The sequence below is a fragment of the Aulonocara sp. 'chitande type north' Nkhata Bay genome, linkage group LG12, assembly GCF_057382095.1.
Source record: "Aulonocara sp. 'chitande type north' Nkhata Bay isolate Kocher_YH1m ecotype deep benthic linkage group LG12, A_spYH_male_GT1.1, whole genome shotgun sequence".
Taxonomy (NCBI): Eukaryota; Metazoa; Chordata; class Actinopteri; order Cichliformes; family Cichlidae; genus Aulonocara; species Aulonocara sp. 'chitande type north' Nkhata Bay.
The window spans coordinates 18,644,827-18,666,946 of NC_141355.1; the positions used below are offsets into that span (position 1 = coordinate 18,644,827).

At 41.2% G+C, this 22,120-nt stretch overlaps 1 protein-coding gene across 3 annotated transcripts in view; it reads right to left on the reverse strand.

Annotated features, from left to right (window-relative positions):
- Positions 1-22,120, reverse strand: part of LOC147317245 (uncharacterized) — a 311,308-nt gene that overhangs the window by 229,626 nt on the left and 59,562 nt on the right. For all 3 annotated transcript variants that reach the window (XM_086314024.1, XM_086314023.1, XM_086314025.1), the window contains exon 5: positions 9-121. In XM_086314024.1, the coding sequence (XP_086170150.1) occupies positions 9-121 (113 nt within the window). The remainder of the gene's footprint in view (positions 1-8; positions 122-22,120) is intronic.

Here is a 22,120-nt window from a genome sequence, read left to right on the forward strand (position 1 = left end):
GAACTTACCCACATGCCGCCACACTGCCATCCTCCAGAGCAAACAGAGTGTGTCGCTCTCCGCAGGCCACTTGGGATATTTTCAGAGATGATGGAAGATTCTGGAACAAACACGGTGCCAGCTGGAAAAAAAAATAAAGTTCCCAGTGAGGTGAAGAAACACTCTGAGTATCTCTGGGTTGCTGTTATTGTGTAGTTAAGTAGGTATACTCCATCAGTCTGGCAAACATCCCTAAGACGGGCACAGCTACAGCAGATCCTCTCAGTGCAGATGAAGACAGAACAACAGGCACAACAGAGGGAACAAGAAAGAAACAGCATATTCCTTTATGGTGCCGAGCTGTGTAGATCTGATGTTTTTAAGTCCCTCTGTGTATGTCTGTCTGAGTGTGTTCATGCCAGTGCCACACGGAAAAAAAAGAAACAGCCTATGAGAAGAAAAGAAAGCCTGGTTCCTCATCATGCGCTTGTTAGCTTGTCCAATCTATGGCAATCAGCACAGTCCCAGGGGTTGAAAGACATGAGATGCTGGGGAAAGGGAAGCCGAGGCTGAGGAAAAGATCAATACCGCTCTGTGAAACAAGAAGTGCGGGCTATTTACTCTCCATTGATCTGATGATGCAGGAGAAACACCTCACTCGGCTATTAAATTGAGAGTATAAGTCTAGTGTGGAGGGCTTTTTTTCCTTCCTCTCTCTGTCTTTCTGTCTTACTTCACCCCAAGGTCAAGAAAAAAAAAAGCTAAAAACATCCACAAACACACAAAAATGGATTGCTTGGGCCAGGGAAAGTAATTAATCTGCATTAAATCTGTCAAGGGAGCAGACACTAACTACCCGTCTTAAGCGAAGTTTTGCTCAGAGCGACTCATGGCAGCATAGGATGGACTACTGGAGGACACGGTGATAAATATAACTGCTAACCAGGGGCCTGCAGTGCTTCAGATGAGCTACTTTAAGGCTAGGCTTTGCACACTCATAAGAAGCTAAACTAAAAGAACATAAAATTATGCAGGCCTGGTAGTCTAATTAAACTGATGCATTTTGTGTTCAATGTAAACAATTAGCAGGCAGGGAATATACGATATTCTTTCTTCAGGTTTGGTTTCTACAGCCAATATTTAGCATTAGTAGCATTTTAATGCATTTTCAAGAAATCAACAGTTTTGCATCCTGAAATTTTGCAACTCTTAATTTCTGTGGATGTTAACATAGACTAATAAGACCACTCACTATGCTGGAATAAGAAGTTTCCACATTGAATTCCCAAAGTTTCACTGAAACTATGTGATGTCTGCTCTCTATCTGTGGTCATTTTGTCTCAACTCAACAACATATTCTATGTAAATGAACCAAGCTGCTCTAGGTACTTAACTCTGTGGGTCAATAGATGAGCTTCAGAACACTTACGCATGCTTTCTTAAAGGATATTGATTAAAAAAAACAATTAACTCATTACATTGAAACCTGGAGTGCAATTTCTGTTTTGTTTGGTTGGGTTTGGGATTTGTTTTCTTGCTTACTAGCTGTGAAAGGGAATAATTAATAACAAAAGACGTGACAGCAAGAAGTCACAAATAAATAAATAAAAAGTAAAAATAAGGCATTTAAAGTATTTAAAGTCAGAAGCCAAACACTTTGACTTTTCAGAGCATTTTTTTGGTTTTGAAAACAAAAAAAGAAGAAAAAAAAGTTGACCCCAATGATGAAATTATGTTTTACAATTTAACGGTGTGTTATAAAAATACATTTTTGTGGAGAACTGATCGATTTACGACAGATTTTGTCGGTAAAAACCTTTACAAGGTTACAAGTTGGAAGAATTTCCCTAGCATGTGTCCAGTGGCAGAGCTGCTAACGTCCACAAGCTCGGTGTGAAACTCTCTCTCTCCCACCATGCCTTTCTTCGCCTTTCTTCTAACTCCTCAGAGGAGAAGCCTTATTGACTGTGTGGCTGTATTACAACAAGCAGTCTCTAATGACTCCCTGAAGACCTCTCTATCCCTACTGCCCGCCCGCCCGCCCTCCGTCTCCCTCTCTCTCTCTCTGTCTCACTCTGCGTGCCTCTCCTTCTCTGCCTGCTCTTCAGGCTCCAGTTCAGCAGCTAATTAACCCTCTCTAATAGCGTAGATTACATTAGCTTTGAGCAGCTCGCACCCTCCACCGGACCCGCACTGCCACACAATGAACCCAGCCTTGCTTTACAAATCTCCCCCTTCACAAGAGCACAATTATGAATTCAAACAACTTCTTATCCACACTCACTCATCCAGGGACAGAAGCCCTCCTCTGCAACCGCCCCACTCCTCCCATGCCACCCATCGCCCGGGCCTTCACACAGGGAGTAATGAGAGAACTGAAGAGAGGAGACCACACAACAAGATGGCCAAGAGGGGGAGAGGGTTATTGGGAGGGAGGACCCCCTATTGGGGAAATCAGAGAGGTCACTATAGGTGTTTCATTGGCTGAGCTTACAGAAGCCCAATGATAACCCTCCACTTTAACGTTCGTACTGAAAGGAAAATGGAATCTTAATTACCGCGTGCAGCAAGAAAGGGGAATACCAGGACAAAGCGGAGGTGTACGCATTAAGTAGTCAAAGAGAGGGAATTAAGCCCAAAAATGAATGACTTAAGCCAAAGTTTTCCTTCTATACAATGACAAAAAGGCCAGAATGTGTTCTTTCTCTTTTTTAATAAACTTCCCAGTGGTCAAATTTCTTGATCGCTAAGTTAAATCAATCACTTAAGACCCATCATCTCAAAAAATGCACTCCTATTGGTGTGTACTGTACTGCTACACAGTATTTAGTACCCCGCTGTAGGAATGGCACTATGGCTGGTTAGTCATCTTTGATACAATTCAACTGAGCTGTATAACGGTGCTACCACCATTAAACTGCAGGAGTCCAACTACACTTGGAGCGTTAAAAACCAATGGAGTACCTAGGACGAGATAAAGGAACAGTGAATCAATGAAAAATAGGGTAATTTTTTTGAATCGGAATTTTTTTTTCTCTCTCTCGCTGCACTTACAGTGGCGTTTTATGAATGATAATGAGAAGAGGTGTAAGGGTGGTAAAAAAAAGGGCTAAAAAAGAAATAAAGTATAGAGGAAATGGATGTAATCTGCCCTGTCCAAATGTAAATTGGTACATTTGTAGTGAAAGGACATTCTCATGTTTCTTTGTCCGAACAAGTAATTTTCCCTCCGTCCCTCTTCTATAAGCCTTGCCATAGCAGCATTTTCCACAGCATAGAGCACTCTCTTTTCTATTTCAATAGGACAGCTCATTTGCTAGACTCCGAGCCCAAACTGCTGACTGGGTTTTTCAAGGCTGTGTACTTTGTGTGTGTCTGTGTGGACTAGTGTGCGTGTGCAAAAGCTTGTGCTAAAAGAGAGAGAAAAGCTGCAATGTGAGAGGGAAGGAAAACGGCGAGAAAGAGTGGGAGAGAGAAAACATTGTATCATTAAGCTACTCAGAGATCATTAGATATATAAGGGTTCTGCTATGCAAGGTCAGGTCTGCTGTTTTTCTAGGTCGGCAGAGGAGCAGTAAAACCAGTCTAATCATCCACTTCTCTTTTCTCTCTTCTCCCTGGTGACACTCCCTTCCTCCTCCATGTGTGGATTCCAGCCCAGTTTCACCACACTCCTGTATGTATTTACTAACATTATCAAGGCTCATGAGCCAAGGACACATTAAAGCAAACAACATGCACAAAAAGGCTTTAAGCTAGTTATTGGCCTCGTTACGGGGTAAAGCTCCTTGCGTCCTCATTCGCTTTCAGGATGTACAAGGCTACATGAACAGGTGCAGCATTCTGCCTGACTATCCAATATTTCTCATTAATGCTGTCATTTAAAATAGAGTTTAGCAACTGGCATTGTGCCCCAAGTGATGGGTGTGTTTGTGCTTGCATGTCTCAAAACACCAGCACATGTTACTGAAGACATTTTTCAGCTAAGGTGACAAGGGCATTAACTTTATTGAGAGGTAAACTTGTTTTGTATGTGAGTTGCTGACACGTGCTTTAACTTGCGGATACGTATCAGTATTGTTTATAAGTGGACTACTGCACCGCTCGGTAGTTTCAAGTGGAACTGCTGATTTGAAGGTTGGTGGAGTTATGGCAGTTATAAAACTAATATTTTTAGTAACACACACCATGCAACACACTAAAATTCACTCTTTGAATTGCTTTAAGAGTTTTAAATTTATTTTAACAGTGGTGCTTCAGCACACTCTGCTGGTCATCAGTAGTATTATGATCACTGATGTTAGCTATTTGCTAATATACTGGTATCAGCATTTATAACAGGCAATAAAATAAAAAAGGTAAAAGATGGAAGAAACACCCTTCAGTCATTCTATGAGTGTTTATTTTTCCAAGTTGTGTCCACTAGAGGGCACTCTAGTGGACACAATTTCATGCTTTAGCACACCCTGCTGGTGATATGTTGTAATATGATCAAACTGATTTTCAGTAATGTCAGTTCACTTTCATTGTTCATTTTCTTTTGTCACAATAGGCAACACTGCAAACACAACAACCAGCTGATGTAAGGAGAGTCAGGCAGAGAGTAAACGAGTAATTCATGACTTGTTGTAGGAAAAAAACAAGAATATTTTATCTTAGAAATTATAAATAAGAACAAAAACACAAATTTTATGTTTTACGCACCTGAAAATAGAATTTGAAAAAAATTGGCCCATATATCGATTTTGAAATGACCAAATATCGGTATTGGTCCTAATAATCCTATATCCTAAATTGGGGTATTTTCATAGTCTCTCTGTATTAACTCAAATCACTGGTCATCTTACCACATCTAAAACAACATGATTATGATTAAGTGGTGAATGGTCAAAGCGTTGTGGCTGTTCAGAGTATATTTAACTTTACTAACTGGTGAACACAGTAAAACAATTATCTATTTAAAACCATTCTCAAGAATTAGTAGAGACCAAAATTAATTGTGCACATTGAGCTCATATTTACTAGTTACCCGAAACCTCAATCTACAAGTAACTGGTGAACATAGAGACAGGAAGTAAACCGCTTACCATCAAGTATGCAACTTAAAAGTTCATAACATTGCAGAAAAAAAATGTCACTTCACACGAGACTGAGGTCCTTACAAGTCCACTGAAGGACACCACGCTGCTAGCCCTGGCGGTAGGAGGCATTGCTGTTGGTAATGTGCCCTGTTCATCAAGATAATGATGGATAGCTTTAAAACGGACCCTCAGCTTTATAGAGATGAATGTCCTGCTTGGCCTCTTACTCAGCACTTTGGCCTTTCCCCCACTCACTGTGCGCTTTATCACACAAACAGCCTCACCGGGGCTAAGATGGAGATTAGCGAAGCCTGTCTTTAAAATGGAGCCTACTAAACATTATCAATCAAACAAAAACTGGTTTCTAAAATGCATCCCAATACGCCTTCTATTAGGAGCATCAAAATGGAGCAGTGATAGTTGGCTGTTTGTGCGCTGTTGTGTGTGGGATGAGCTCAGAAGATCGAGTAGAACAGAGAAAAGGACAAGTGTGTGTGACAGAGAAAATGTGTGTTAAGAATGCCTCTCGTTCCCTTGACCGTCTCATTAGGCTAATGTTTTTTTTTATAAGGCACTTCAAATGCCAAGGCATTGGTGGATTTAGTGTAAACTTAAATTCCATTACCTGGCAGGCATTAATTGCTCACTGAGCCCAGAGATCTTTCCCCTGGGGCCTCTATGTTTCCTCTCTGTCATCTGGCTAACTATTCTGTCTAGACTAACTTAGAGCACCATAATCCACCATGGGGATCAATAAACTGCACATAATTCAACTCCAATAATGAGCTTTCACTTCAACACAAGCGCCGGCACACTTCCCAAGGAACCGGCAGGGGCGTAAAATGATAATGTAATTATTAAAAGGACAGACAAAATGAGTAAGCACTTTCACAGAGAGAGGGAGGGTGAGGCCAGCCTCAATTAGACATACTTAAAGCTATCATTGTTATTCGAGACAAAGCTAATCAAGGAGGAGATACAGGGGCATCCATTTCAGCAGGTAATGGAATGACGCTCGCTGACTCTCCCATTTCCCTAGGCTCATGATGTTATAAAGGCCGCCCTGTAGTCACGCGTGAGTGGGCACTCTTTAATGGAGTGCAATGGATGTGGTTTCCTTTTAGAGATGCAGAGGAGGGGGCTAGAGTGTAAGATTCACATTCTAATAGTAACACATAATACAATATGTGCAAGGGGTCATTTTGAACCTATAGCTTCCACTAGTTACATTTTGTATCTAATGCAGCTATGAAAAGAGCTTCTATGCACCCTGAAACAGTTAAATCTCTATCATGTCATAACACATCAGGCGCCCACACATGCCAGGCATACACACATCAAACTAGCAGCTGCCGTTTGAGACCAGCATGAGAGATTTGGTGTGTGACAAAGTAAGGTTTAACCTGGGGCCTTATCAGTTAACTAGTGTTTCTCCAATTATATGCATCCTTGAACTCCAGTGAAATCAAGAGAAGCTGGTTTGTTTTTTACACCCAACTGCTCCTAATTCATCTGCAGGCTACAGGAGGTCCATGGTGGATAAATTAGGCTTTTACGGAAGAGTTGCTCCTACTGTTTATCTGCTGGTGACATTTGCTGCATGGCCCCAACTGCACCATAATTACCCCACTTATTCACTAAACAGGAATCATGCCTGGCAGGAACCCCCTGCCACAAAGGTTGCAGGACTTAGGGCTATGTGCAGCCTCCAGAGTTCAGTGGCCATGGCGTCATGAAAGGACTCCATTCATTTGAACATCAGCATGGGCTCACTTTAGCATGGCATAGAAGAAGATGGGGGCTAAACTGACTCGCCTGAATAGCCGGAACAAAGAGCATCATGGCTGATGACGATGATGAATTTACATTTGACTGCACATGCTTTTCTAACGCACAGCACACCTTGGCACGCCGTGAATGTCACAGTTCCCATAGTGGACTGGCATTTTCGAGAGGATTCTTCTTGCCCCTGGAGCCAGCATACTGAGAGTTGATAGCTATACATATCCCAGCGAGGTAGACGCCAAGGGACAAAGAAAAGAGTTGAAAATAGACATCTTGATGGTTCTATTAACTGTCATCATTAAAAATGTACTCTGTATTCTCAGTGTCTAATTTGTAAAATGCAATGAAATCCTACATTAGGACATTATCTTATCCCCTGACATTTTAGATTACGATACTCATTGTTCAGAAAACATGGCCAAATACAGCAAAACTAGGGAAATGCCAATTAAAACTAGGAACAGTGCTTTTCCGTTGCTTATTGTGCAGCTCTTCAGCTGCCTAGAGTTCTGCATAGTCTTATCTGTCAAAGATAGTAAGCACAGATGGATGACAAGTGACAAAGGGATATTTGGTTGAGGTTGTGCAGTAATGAGTGTCACGTGACTCCTGCACTCGAATTTCAGACGGCCTCCCCTGATCCTAAAACTGCAATCAACACTGGGCCATCTGCAACGCTGCAAATTAGCATAATTGGTGTACATTACACGCTTATAGAGAGTACATTTTTATCCACAATTCTTTGTCCTTAACAAGATGAGCTCTGGAGATACTGGGAGAGAGAAACTGTTGATTAGACACAGAGAGCTTGAGCAGACAGCGAGGCTTGTCTTCGTGAAAATAGACGAACTGACGATCGGAGTTTGGTGAACGGCCAGGTGTTAGGGCCAGAGTGCAAGTAGGCCAGCATGCAGCAGAGATGAGCACCTTCAACCACACCTGGAACCGGGGCTTAGGTGATCGACAGGCTGGCCATCTTGTCAGACAGCTCGCAGACTGAATGCAGTCAACACTTAGGCCTCTTCCAGCTGCTCTTCCAGAATAAATTGAACTTGATTAGAATTAATCACACTCAACCTCGTGCAATTTGCAAATATCGGGGAAAATATTCAAGGAAATCTGCTTGGAAGATTGCAAGCAGTGAAACAAAAGGAAAATATGACTGTAGCAGCGCAACTTGACTTGACAACGTGCTTTGGCTGACAGAATGTTTTAACTAAAAAGACAGATGGAGACATTCGGTTGCATGAGAAACCAAATTAATTTGATATGTGAACTCTGTACAAATGAGCAAATACTGCAACAAAACATTTGCACTATTGAAGGGTTGGTTGTGCATCTCCTGCACAATAAGTTAAATTTTACTTGCTTGGAATGTATTAGCCTTCTAATTTCTCACTTAGCCAAAGCACCAGGTGTTTTCTTACCTGTCACACAATGAATAGACATAGTTCACAAGGGTGACTAGCAACAAACAGGCAGCGTGTCAAAAAGTCCTGTGTAAAGTGTAAGATAACATTTTCATGATAAAGTCACAGCACTCACATTAACAAAACACGTTTATTCTGGACGGTCACCATAAGTTAGTCATCTCCTTCCATGTGTACACCAAGAAAATGTGAAGCATGTAAACTGCCTGAGTTTAAAACTTGCATTTAATTTTCTCTCGTGATGGGTCTATGCCAGGGCATTGTTGCTTGAAGAATAAATTGGGTAATTCAATTAAAGTGCTTTCCAAAGACACATCGTAAGTGATGGAGAATGACTCTAACCCAAGCCTGAACCCCGTGCCCCCGCCCATCGCTCTGCTTGCCTGACAAATGGATGGCGGTGTATAATTGAAACACATTGCTGCCAGCGTAGGTCAATAACATCGCTCTCTCTCCTCACCAGTACCAGATTAACAGACTCTATTTTATCTTCCCTCAGCCTGTCCCAGCTTGACAGAGCGGAAGCGTCAGCTGCTTATCCATAAAAGAGGCCCCTTATCTTGAAAATAAACAAATACATAAAGTGCAACAGCTTGCTGTCTGTCCAAGCAGTTAAGGGCTACTTAGTTTAAGGCAAACATGTGGGCAGTGTTTTGTTTAACACATCATCATATGAGACGAAGCACTGCTGTCACTTCAGAAAACCTGCACAGACCTTCTCAGAACAATGATGATAGCGTGGTTTTCCACTGGGAAGTTCTATACTCTATTCTCAAAAACTAAATAAAATCTTTTTTTTTTTATGTATTTGTCCTTTTGTTAAAACCAATCATGGCATTTTGTTCTGTGTCTGTTTTTTACCCACCATTAAGACCAATGTCATCCAAAGTCATTCACTAGTGTTTTTCAAAAAAGATGTGTCTTTGGATATTTGTTCTGACTGTAAATAATTAACATTTTTGAGAACAATTAAAACACCCTTACTTCTGTAGATGTATAATGCAAAGCCATCACTGTTTATGCGTGATAAACATTGCGGATTAATTAGCCTAAGCACAAGTGTAATATGAAGCTAAAATGGGTGATTATATGTATCTAAGCCACAGCATAACAAATCAACTGGCTTAAATTAATTTGATAAACAAATGGGAAAAGTAGGGTTAAGGTTCAAGGGTAAAAAAAACTCCATTATCTTCTACTTCTCACTCTGTGCTTTCATGTAATTATATGTTAGGTTAGGCAGAGTTAATTGAATCTGGTCCATTGAATTTGTTTACAGTTTAGCCATAAGGATTGGAAGCAATAATTCCTGACATCAGACTAAATGAACAAGTAGCCTCAAAATAAATTCCTATAGGGAGTGTGCGCACCCAGCTTTGTGTGTGGGTTTGAACGGTTGTTTCTCTGCACTTGCGAGTGCTTACTGATGGGAGTATGCATGCGAAAACAAGTCTGCATGCATTTCGTGATGACTTGAAGCTCGTGTTTATGCATGTTCGCACATGGAACACACACAAATTAGCCATTCAATTAAGTCCTTTGTCAGGGCTCTTTGTAGGGGCGGGGCAGAATGCACAGTACAGTAATCCGTGATGCACAACAAGGTGACAGCTCCATTGTCTGTCTGACAGACAGAAATTATTTGCAGGCATGCTCGACCAACAGATTAAACCACTGTTGGGGGACAAGATAAGATGGCAGGCAGCAGTATGGAAGGTACCTCCTCTACCAGCTCAAACAATGCCCTTAATCCATTCCCTTCTCATAATAAGGTTGGCTGACATTACTTTTCAGTATCCCACACACTTATTCTTTTCTCTTTTTTTTCCTCTCACTCATTCGCCCTTTCATCAAGAAGAAGGCTTAAAGCAGAAGAGACTTCATCATGCAAATTAATTTGTGCATTACATTAAGAACCCTAAAGCCAATGTCAAAGAGACTTTCACTGTATCACATGAAGTAGCGTTTTTACCTTTTTTTTTCTACATGTCCTATTTGGCTGCCTGTCTGAGAAACTCCTGGCCAGATGAGTTATATGGCAAAAACGCAATTTTGTGTTTAATTCATTGCACGCTGCCTCCTTGTCTGTCAGCTGCAAGGCTTCATCCTTTCTGGCAGCACTGTACTTTTTCATAGCTTTTTATTATTGAATCACAACCTTGATGGGGTAACTTTAAGCTGAATGAAATCACAACTCTATGGATTTACACTGCAGAGGTCTGACCTTAAAATCTGAATTTGACAAATATGTTGGAAACAAAGTGTCTGAAAAGTCCCTGACATCACTGAAAAATGATCACTGAAAAAAATCCATTACCGCCTCAGAGACTAATGTGCGTGTGCTTCTTTTTAACTAAGTTGCTGTTATGTGTACAACACAGTTTCAGTGATTACTTCCTCTGAATTTTAACCAGGTGATGTATTAACACCATAAAATACCAGAAACTTATGGCACAATACAGGTTAAAAGACAGTATGACGGTGCGAGATGGTTAACGCATCAGATACACTTGTAGTCTACATACTGTAAATCCTCCGGCGTCGTTAATAGATTTGTTTAAATAAAAAAAAAATCAATTGTGCACCAGCAGTTTGGTATTTAAGTTTATGGACCACCTCCAGCAAGAAGTGATCATCCACATCCTCAGGTATCCATGCTATGCTGCCAGAAGGTTCCACCAACAGCTGTCTGTTCCAGGGGCAACTGCCTACTTTATATTTGCTTAAGTAAAAATGATTATTGCCAATTAGATGCCCATTAATTGTGCAAGCATGGGATGCTGCCAGCTGTTTACATGGGGGAGAAAAATAGCCCTTCTTATTTCATTTTTCCCTCATACAGAACAGCACAACATCTCACTGCCTGCCGGAAAACGCATGATGTAGTACTTGCATATACTATAAAAGCAAGTGGGTCAGGTACTCTTGTGAAGACATGTATTGAAAGCCCGCAATACTGAAATCAGTACAAAATACAGAACATTAACTCTGAAGAAGAAGAAGGAGTCAAAGCAGTGCTTGAGGCAAAGCTCAAATTCATGAGCCATCACTGGACAAAAACTGACATGTATGGATATGTACATTTAGATTTTAGGACAAACAGGAAGTTGATAGTTGAAGTTGCTGCTGTGTTTTTCACCTGAGGTTTCCTGTATTTAAAGAAATAAAGAAAACATAAAAAACAAACCCAAGTCCATATCAGCATGCGCAAACAACTGTGAAAGTAAAATCTAAAATGTTTCTTTAGCGCCTTTGACCTACCTAAGCAGAACTTTATAGCTTTGCGGTGCTGAATTTGTGATGAATGGTTGTCAGCTGCTCTGGCAATCTGGACAGCTTTAACCTGACCCCACAACAATAGCCCCGGACCCTCAGCTTGTGCCCCAAATCGGCAGAAAGAGCTGAATTTAGTCTTTTCAGTGGTTAGCGACTGACCCGGGCGCAGCCTGCTGAGTCTCAAAGCAGCACACTTTTATTCCCACAAGCCCAGCTATGCTCAGTCTTAGCTTAGGCTCCCAGAAAGAAGCATCTGTTGCAGGTGTCATTAGTTTACCTCTGACCTTTTTCTGAGCCGCCCCTATTAGAGGAATAGCGTGGACGCAACCTGCCTCACCTCTAAAGATGTGCGCTGAGCTAGCTGATGTTGCAATTGTGAGCAGACTAGAGGGATAAATACCATTCAGGCTGCCACGAGAAGCTCCGCAAAGGACTGTAGAAAAGATAAATGAATGCTGAAATCGAGGAAAATTATTCAACCATTTACAACCCCTGCTAGCATATCACTGTTATTCTATTTGTCTTTCACCACTTAAACTGTAAAATCATACAGAGTGCTGCAACCATTTCTCTCTCCGGTTTGTTGCCTCACTTCCACAAAATAACACATCATTGGACAGATAGTATCAATTCTGCCCACGGTAATCCCAGCACCTCTGGTTGTATCACTCATTCCATTTCAGCTAACGGCAACAGCAAACATTACACAGTGCATCAACATTACAGGCGAGAGGCAGCACGGTGGAGAGAAGAGGGGGGGAAAAAAGGGCCGTATCCATCATGTTATGATGCCCCTGTTATTGTGACAGATCAAATACAGTGCTCTGTGTGTATGTGTGCGCGTACAGTGTCTGTCTGTGCAAACGGTTGTACCAAAGGCTGGACTGATTGGCATTTGTGTGACTAAAGACTGTGTGGGTGAATTTCTGAATCTGAAGAATCTGAAGGTTGCCTGACTTACAGTAGATGGCCTTCTTCATACAGTAGCCAGAGCTGTAGCTAGCACGTTTATTGAAGCTGCTCCAATTAACCTTGCCATGGTTATAACCCTGAAGCCCCACTCACTAAGCTGAAGGGTAGAGGACAAATTTTAAAAGATGGGAAGAATATATTGATAAAGGAAATATTGAAAAGTACACAGAGTGCAGGGAGAGCTTTACAATTTTAATGAATGTGGAGAAGATTGGTGTTTTGATTGCTTTTCTTTTGCCTGGGTGACAGACTGCCTTTTTGTTTTGGCTACTTGGCTCATGTGTTGAATAGCTGTACTCCGTCTCTGCTCTTGGAGACGTGGGCTCGCGGTGTCGGCCTTTGAGAGCAGAAAGAAGATGAAGAGGCAGTGTCAGGTTGCCTTTTAATGGTCAGGAGTGTAGTTAGTTCCACTGACTCAAGCCTCTCCCCTGTGATGCTGGGTCCACTCCACATAACTGGCCATAATTCAACTCATTTGGCAGTTTGAGGTCTCAAAGGTCTAGGGATAAAAAGAGTGGAGAGGCCTAATGGCAGACTGTGGGACCAGCTGAGGGCACTTCTTACAAGATCTCCACAGGAGAACATTTCTGGAACAGACCCTGGAAACCATGAAAATCCATTAGCTACTGAACAGGAGGAACAGCCAGCTCGAGAAGAGAGAGACAACAGAGCATTGTAAGATATAGGTTGTATGCCTGTCAGTCGGATGGAAGCCGTCAGTATTTTTAGCACATCAAATTTGTCAACACATAACACCAGAGGACAAGCCAATAAATAGATTTTTTTTTCCTCTTCCCATTCTGATAGATTAGAGTCTATATATATATATATATAGACACACAACACAAAGACTATCAATGGACACTCTTCAAAAAGGTGTTCAAGCTTTGATATGGCAAAGACAGGCACGAACAAACAAACAGAGGCACACACATGCATATAATAACTGACAACTGCTCATAAACGTACATCTTTCATCTGTTGGTGTTGATTGAGACCGAGGTAGTTCACTAATGTGGTTTAAAATGAAAGCACTTCAGCATCTGTGGTGAACATTACAAGGAAAAATCCACCACCACAGTGAGCCTCTGAGGCTCTGTGGGGTGCTGTGCCTCCAATGGGGTATTAATTGAGATGTTGGAGGAATAAGTGCAATGGGACTGAGATCGGGCACAGTGTGTGCTTGATAGGAGAAAGGATATTTTGGCAAATTCCAGTCTGGGCATGTTTCGGGGGGCCCTTTGAGAGCATCTGTGAAGGAGAGAAGGAAACAGAGAGATTTCTGAATTGGTGTGTGTGCCTGTCTGCATGTGGGTGGGTGGGTGGGTGTATGCATCCGTGTTGATGTGTCTTTGTGTAAATGAAAGAGAGAGCCCTGCTGACCCCGAAGTTGGAGTGTTCTGGCTACACAATTAAATGGTGTTGAAGCATGAGAATGAATAATCAATCTGGTTTATTATCACTGATGTGAAAATTACAATAGTGGTGAAAACGACTAAGAAGGTTGGAATATGTCCTTATTCTCACAAAAGCCTATAATATTATGTGTGAGGTTCATTTGAATCACATTATCGTATACTTTTAATGTGTAGGGGAAAAAAGTTAGGTCATAGACTGTGCTCGCACGCTTGCATAAACATATTATTGTCCAACTGAAATATATTAGTTAGGTATTATACACTCAGCCATACCTCAATTTCCTCATATGCAGAACGCAAGTATCATCTGTCTTTCACATAAAAATGGGAGAATGAAGGATGAAAATATTCAGATTTGACAAAGGGAGAGATTTTTCAGTCCAAGTGGGTGTAATTTTGGGATTAGGATTCGCTGTATCTTGGTTAGGGGACATGTATATGATGTGAAGGTTAATCACAGGCTGTAGTTTTGTAATGCTAGTCGCCACTGCACTGCTGTGCAATCAGCACTGTGAGAAAATAAGTGGGTCACAATGCGAGACCTTGATTAAAATCGCAGTGATTATAGTGCGGCTTCAGCTCTGATTTTGTGGGTTTCCCCCAACATCTGTCCTCGAGAGGAGGAACCCATACGAATGAAAATAGACAATATAGAAGCGCGAGAGCGCCTGCAGTTGCGCTTCATGGGTGCACACACGTGCACGCTCCCACTTCACGCCACACATGTGCACACCTGCTCAAAAACAGCAGCGAAAACTCACACAGAGCTACGTACATCCTGAACAATCTCTCCTCTTTTGTCTATTTTTGTCAAAGAAATGTACAGTGTAAATCATGTATAGCGTGAATCATTTTCCTCGCATAATTACTACTGTTGAGGAATCTATTGAAACACACAATAGAAAACTGCACTGGAAACACTGCTCTAAAGATCTTTGTCTTCGGTGCTAATTATAATCTGCTTTATTTACCAAAGCAAGAAAAAAAAAAACAGATGCAAATTTTTTCAGAGAAATGTTTTGTTTTCGCTCTAAACGCATGACATCAGTAACAAGACCATGATGTTCAAAACTCAACGCTGCATTTAAAGCACAAAGTTTCAAAATCTATACCTGACACATAAGTACGTATTTCTCATGTGAACAGACAAATAGTGGTACTTTTATCATGATAGACACCATATATAAATATTCAATTATAAAATACATATATAATATCGATATATATATTTAGTGATAGTAAAATGACTCCATAATTGATGTAGATATTTTTTGTTTGTTTGTTTTGCTTTACCATGCCTGCCAGGAGTCTATCTGGAAAACAAAGTACAGGCTGAAGGAAACAATGCTTGTGCCATTTAACAGCAATGTGAAATCAATATATGTTCTGAAATGGCAGGAAAAAACATCATTGTAAACTAGTTATTGATGTGTTAAAGTAATTTACACTTGCTAGTACAAGACAGATCGTGGCAATATTTATTTAGCTGGCAAGCTGGCGGTGGGAAAACGATACGGCAGCTGCAGCTATCACCAGATGCTGGTGTTACAATGTCCGTCCATCAAACTGTCCCCCTCTACCTCCCTCTTCCCACTCACAACCCTCCTCCTTCATTTTCCCAAATGACTGGCTCCCTCTTTGCGGCAACCTGACAGTCTTAAAACAACTGTATAATTAGAGCTGCATCTGTCATGCAGGTTTATCCCGGCTTTCAGTTCGGGAGTCGCCGCCAGTGGGAAACACTTGAAGTAAAGAAAAACCCAGAGCAAAAGAAAGAACGGACGACACTTTTGCCAATAAACACTGTTGCTCAATCATGATCAAAAAACTTTTGTTTGTTTTTTTTAAATAAGAAAAACTCAACTTCAAGTTTTAGTTGATTTACAGAGTTTTACATACATGCAAGAAGATTACGAAACACCTAAATGCATACATAAGGCAGCATTTGAGCAACGCAATTAGTCACTACAGTACCGCCGTGTACTTGCATCTCCCAACAGGGAAAAAGAAAAAGCTAAAGGGTGGTTAAAAGAGAAAATATGCAGCTGTATGGTGAGCGATCCTACTATCAGCTGCTGCAATTAGGAAGCACAATGTAAAATGTCACAGCGGATCTGTATCATCGGCAGCCCTGTCACAGGAAAAGGCCAGGAGGAGTGGAGAAGCGCAGAGTATGGCGAATCCCATCGGCCAAGCCTGTTTTAGTAACGTGAGAGCTGAGATCGTGTAACATTACGGCAGGACAAGTCTGGGACTCTAGTTCAGATGCTGTCGTGTCACCCCATTTCTATTATGAAGGGACAGGGACAGAAAAATATGATTATGTGGCAATATGCATTAGTATTTTACAGTTTAATGAAATCCAAGAGGGCAAAAGAGCACAGAAAGTAGAGATAATTATGCACGCATGAGCATGATAACAACCTATATTTTAAGGATAAGAAGCCAAATTCAAAATCAATGTGTGATACTTTTTAGAATTAATATTTCTGAAAACAATTTAGAAATAAAGCGGTATTAGTGATCTTTCGTATTCAGGTTGATTATATCATTGTACTACATTTAATGATCACAATTTTTTAAAAAGAAGATACAGATGGAATGAGATCAAATACAATGCAATATGCTCTAAACACAAGCATATAAATCTGATTTCCTTCACTGTGCTGACTGAATTACTTTCATGCTCCCATTTTCCATCTATATTAAGAAAATAATGGTGACGAAAGATGTCTTTTAATTTTCAGCTCAGCATCATTTTGACATGTGGAACTGATGAATCTCTACAGGACATAATAAATCATTTGCAGATTTCCTCCCATTTTTGATCAAGTTGGGATGACCAGAGTTATGCCCGGACTCATTACATTTGGGAAACAGATTGAAAGCACGCCTGGGCACGCTCTCTCTTATTGCCATTACGCACCCTGCTCAAGCTTCTGAACAACAGTAGAATTATCACCTCTGCACTCGCACACATAGCCTCCCACCAGCAAATATCTGGTCGCAAAAACATGTGAGAAGTAATCATCGAATTTGTTTGAAAGAAAGCAGACCCCTACTTCTAAACCTTGCCTTTGTCTCTTGTGTAGGTGAGAGGCCGTGATCTCTACATCGGCAAAATTGGCAAAATTATTTAGGGGCAGAATGAGGAATATCTGAAAGCCTTTTATTTTTTGTGCCTCATTGCTTGAGCAACAGTACTATGAAACAAACTCCTGGTGTGGGGGAAACACAGCATAATATAAGCTCCCTCTAGTGGCTTTACAGAAGATTGCAATACATTTCATGTTAAAGGAAAAAGCCATGGTTTTTTTTAGCACTGCTAGAAATGAAATGTTTTTCAAACTTAATTTTGTTTCGAAACATCGCGTAACAAAAGCAGCACAGCAGTAAATATTCCATTTTGACCCTATCGCATATGCAAATGTGATGTACTTAGCAAATAAAAGTGAGCAGGACAGACTTGGGTAAGACACCGTGTGTGTGTTTTAGCGTGCTGTGCAGCTGCCTGGTGAAGGAGTCAGTGAGGGTTCACTCACAGTACCACAGAAACCCTGCAGCTGGGTTTGCCACTAAGGAACAGAGATGCCCAGGGAGAAAGATAAAGAGAAGGAGACGTGGAGAGTATATGAAAGAGGGGGAAAAAAGAGGAGAGGAAAAGAGGAAGGAGATGAGAAAGAGGTAAAGTGGAGTGCGTGTATATTCATATTTTGCCTATTTTGCCACAAGCTCTTCAAAGGCTATGTCTTGCCTACAACACATCTGGGAATGGGAGTGAAAGTTGAAGAGTTCCTCATGCTCTTTTCTCGCAAGCCCCTAAACCTATTTTGCTGACTCTTCTTTTTTCTTCTCCTCTTTCCTCTCAGCCATCATCTTGCTCTCTCTCTCTCTCGCTCTCCTTCCCTCACAAAAACTTGGCAGCTGTTGTCCAGCCGACTTATCCTTGCCATAAATTTTACTAGTTGTGTCCTTTGTTCATTTAAAAGACTGGAATTATTGCCTCATGGTCATATGCCTCTGCCAAGCAGTCAAGTTGCAGTTAACATCCATGTTTGCCATAAAGGAAAGACTTTGGCAATTTTACTAAAATGTATTAAATGTGCTTACGTTTGGCTAATAAAGCTCAGTCTGCACAATGCTGTAGCTATAGGAGTAGACAGTGCTTTAAATATGGGCAACAAATTCCAAAATTCAACGCAACAGCTACCCAATCAACTCGGTTTGTTGAATAATCGCCAAAATAAGAGTTTTTACAGAATGTTTTAATGTTAAAGAGAATTGACCTTTGACCTTTTTGGATACAGTACCCCACAGAAATCTTGAATCAGCCCTCATTTCTTTATATTTTGCTAATAAAAATATGTGCAGTGATTTATTGAAACAAATAATGTATAAGGAAAAACCTGAGACTGTGCAATTCTACAGAGCTTCAAAGTCAGTATTTGCTTTGACCACTTTTACTCTTCGACACAGCCTGAACTCTCTTAGGCAGCTTTCTTGTCATTTCTTTAAGTAGCCTTCAGGAATAGTTCTCCAGGCTTCTTGAAGGACATTCAAAGTTCTTCTTTGGATGTTGGCTGCCTTTTGTTCCACTGCTCGTCAATATCATCCATGACTAGTGTTGTGTGTTCTTCTATCTATGCATGCTTTTACTGCATTGGCAGTGTATTTGGGATCATTGTCATGCTGAAAAATGTAGCCACTGTCAATTAGATGTTTCCAGATGGTATTGCATTGTGGAGGCAAATATGACCGTACTTTTCTGTAATTCCATCAATGACAAGATCCCCAACTCCACAAGCTGGCACTCCCAAACCATTACAGCGCCTCCACCGTGTTTTACAGATGGCTGTAGAGGCTTACTCTTCTATCAATCTCCTGACTCTCTGATGACGCATCACTCCATAAGACCCATTTCCACTGATTTTCAGTCTAGTTTTTGTGTAATTTGCCACGCCTCAGCCCTGAGGCTTCTATGAACAGTAGATCCGAATCAACGGAAGCTTCTGATGCATCTCTCAGGTTTTGTGTCCGATCTTTGATGGATGTTTTCCTATCTCTTAAGGACATGAAATTGGGATGTTCATGTCATGTCACTGATACAGTTCATCTGCTGTAGATATTTTTTTTAGGTTTGCCACTCCTTCTTTTGTCCTCTCTTTGTCCTGTTTCCTCAACTTTTTAAGGATACACGGCACACCATACCATGATATGGGAAGTTTTTGGCTTACAGCTCTGCAATCACCTGGGTATATACAAGTAAAACTGCACAAAAGGTGCCATTTTATGCTTGCATGATTCATAGGTCAGTGGCTTAACAAACAAAATCATTCTTCTGACAATGGTCAGGTGCAAGGAATGGTGTGAAAATGACTGAAAAAGCAATCAGTATCCAAAGACAAAACTGAAAGTCCTTCAGAAAACCTAGAGAACTTTTATTCAAGACCACTTTATAACATTACAGGAAAGTCTGCCTCGTTGTAAGCAAAACGAAGTGAGAGGTGGCCCAAGACTTTTGCACACTGTACAAAATGCCTTTACGTCATCTTTTGATCCTATTGGACACTGTAAATGTTATGGACTCTCAGTTCATCCTTGAGTCTCAGTGAATGTTTGTAAAAAAGACAAAGAATTCAAGGTCAGTGTGTTACAGATGGAGCTGAGCTGACAGAAAATGCAACCCACTCCTGCTTTTACTATAATCACGCACAATACACCGATTTACTTGGAAAAAAAACCCCAAAAAAACAAGATCAACATTGGTAACAAAAAATATAAAACAGCGAATCTAAACTGGAACAGTGTGTGACGGGAAGATAGTCATTTTGAAATCACCTGCACTGGCTGCCTAACGTTGAGACACTCTCAGGCAAGAGACATCAGCAGATCTATGCTTTTCCTATAAACACAGAACACAGCAAAATGTTCAGAGAGCGAATGCTGATACGGAGCACTGTGATTCCTCTGAAGAGGCGTCAGCAGGTTAAGAGGATACCTTTTCCCTTTATATTTCTACTGTTTTAGTCACGGCTGTGTCTTCTTTCCAATTCCACTCTTTTCCCCTCTATCTTCCTTTCTTGCCAAGTTTTATCCCTGAGGTGTCCTCTGGGGCTACCTACTGGATAAGCCATTTGAAATGTATTTTCTAAAGAACCTTCCGTTCCATTTTTGAACTGCTGCTATCTCTCTAAATGTCCTTAAGAAAAAGTGTGAGAAAGAATGGTGGCAAATATTTTAAAGTACCTTCAGCTGTACTTTTTTTTTGTGCAGTTTACTCATACAGAAAGAAGCCATAGTTTCCCCGCAGCAGTGTGATACAGACTTCTGCAGTGATCTGCGCGAGTGTGTAATGCAGAATGTGGCCTGCTTGCACAGAAACCACTGTGTCAGTATTGTGCAGCTCAACTGAGCTGATGTAAAGGCCAAGCACATGGGGTAGAGTTGGAATTCATCATCCACTAGTAAAAGGGACTGAGGTCTCCCATTAACCCTTTAAACTGTATATTCTTGGTTTATGGCATAAAGCTCAGTCTTGAGGTGAAGATATGACAAAATCGTTTAGCGTGCAGGTCCTGCTTTTGCACGTTAACTAACCACTTCTCATACCGTATGTTTAAGTATCTAGAAGGGCAATCTATAGTCCTAAAGCCATGATCAGTCATTCCCCATAAAGTGCATCACTGTGCCACATCATGGACTACAGCCTGCTGTGTCAACCAATTATGCCAATTATAGCCAGAAACCCCTGTGGTGTTTTGATAAGACCTTCCACAATTTCTTCCAATGAAGCAATTAGTTCCAGCATTTGTTTACAGAGAGAGGCTGTGACTTGCAGCGAAAATAATATTTGTTATCTCCATTTGCCATCAGAGCACAGTGAATCCACCACTGGCTAATCTTAACCTGGCTTTCTCATTGAGGTTTAATCTGGTCATGGCAACTTAGCATCTAGTATGAAGAGCGTGCGCATACGTGTGAGGGTGTGAATGATTATGTGTGCATGCCCTGTGAGTGTGCACATATGTGTGTTTGCATTTAAGGAGGCTGTGGAGGAAAGAGAGACAGACAAGCCAGTCATTCTCCTTCTGCCCCCTCCCTCTCCCCATCCATGTCAAGAACCAATCACGTGTGAAAACTTGCCTTAACTTCCCTTGCCTGTGTGACTACAGCGTCAGAGAGTTTGACAGATCTGTGCGCCACGGAGGCGTCTCCCAGCCATTTGGCATGCCATGCGCGTCTGGTGCGCTGGAGACTGCCTGTCAAACGCCTATGAGTCGGTGGCGCAGCCAGGGACCCTACGGAGCGCCAGATGGGCCATTAAGGTAGTATTAATGTAGATGCCATCGCTTTTCTCCTCTGACTGGGACATGCTCTCTCGAACTGCGAGCAGCTGCTGCCATTTACTAGGACAGCTTCCTGCTAACTTTGGCCAACTGGCATTGCCACTGACTGGCTCTCAATGTAACGATACACTTTTCCTTCTTACTATACCTGTGACTTTTTCTTTTTTTTTTCTTTTATTACCTCTGCCCTCCCTTTCCAGAGGTTTTAACAGGAGAGAGCTGAAAACTTCCAGCTTTTCCTGCTGCCAAAGACACACACTCCTGCACATGCAGGCAGCGATTCCCTCTCCATTTCTCTGACACAGACACATATGCACACACATATAAACAGCAGCTCTCTAATAGGAGTATAGAAACAGAATCCATCTGTACACCCACTCTTAAGCTCATAATCAAGGCGTGATATTCAGCAGTGTACGGTTATTTCTGTTTATGCCCTACTGAGTGCTAATATCATGCTTTAATTGAGAGAAAATTGGCTGTTGGCAAGAAACAGAAAAGAAGGTTACCAAAACCCCTACCATGGATAAGTATTGCAATCAGTAATATTCTATTTAGTTAAGTAGCCTAAAATGGGATGTTTTGAGATCATTATTCAAATCACATTGACAAAATCCTATTATGAGAATTAGTTTTCCAGAAGGAAATGTACAGAATTATTGATACTAAATGTGCTTTCAGCATTACATACACTAGGGGCATATTGGGGAAACAGCAGGGCACATGATTCAAACTGAAACAAGGTCACAAACACCATATCCTCTCATTCACACTGAGAAAACAATACACATTTTAAGGGTAAGCTTTGCATAACATCTTATGGTAAAAAGAAT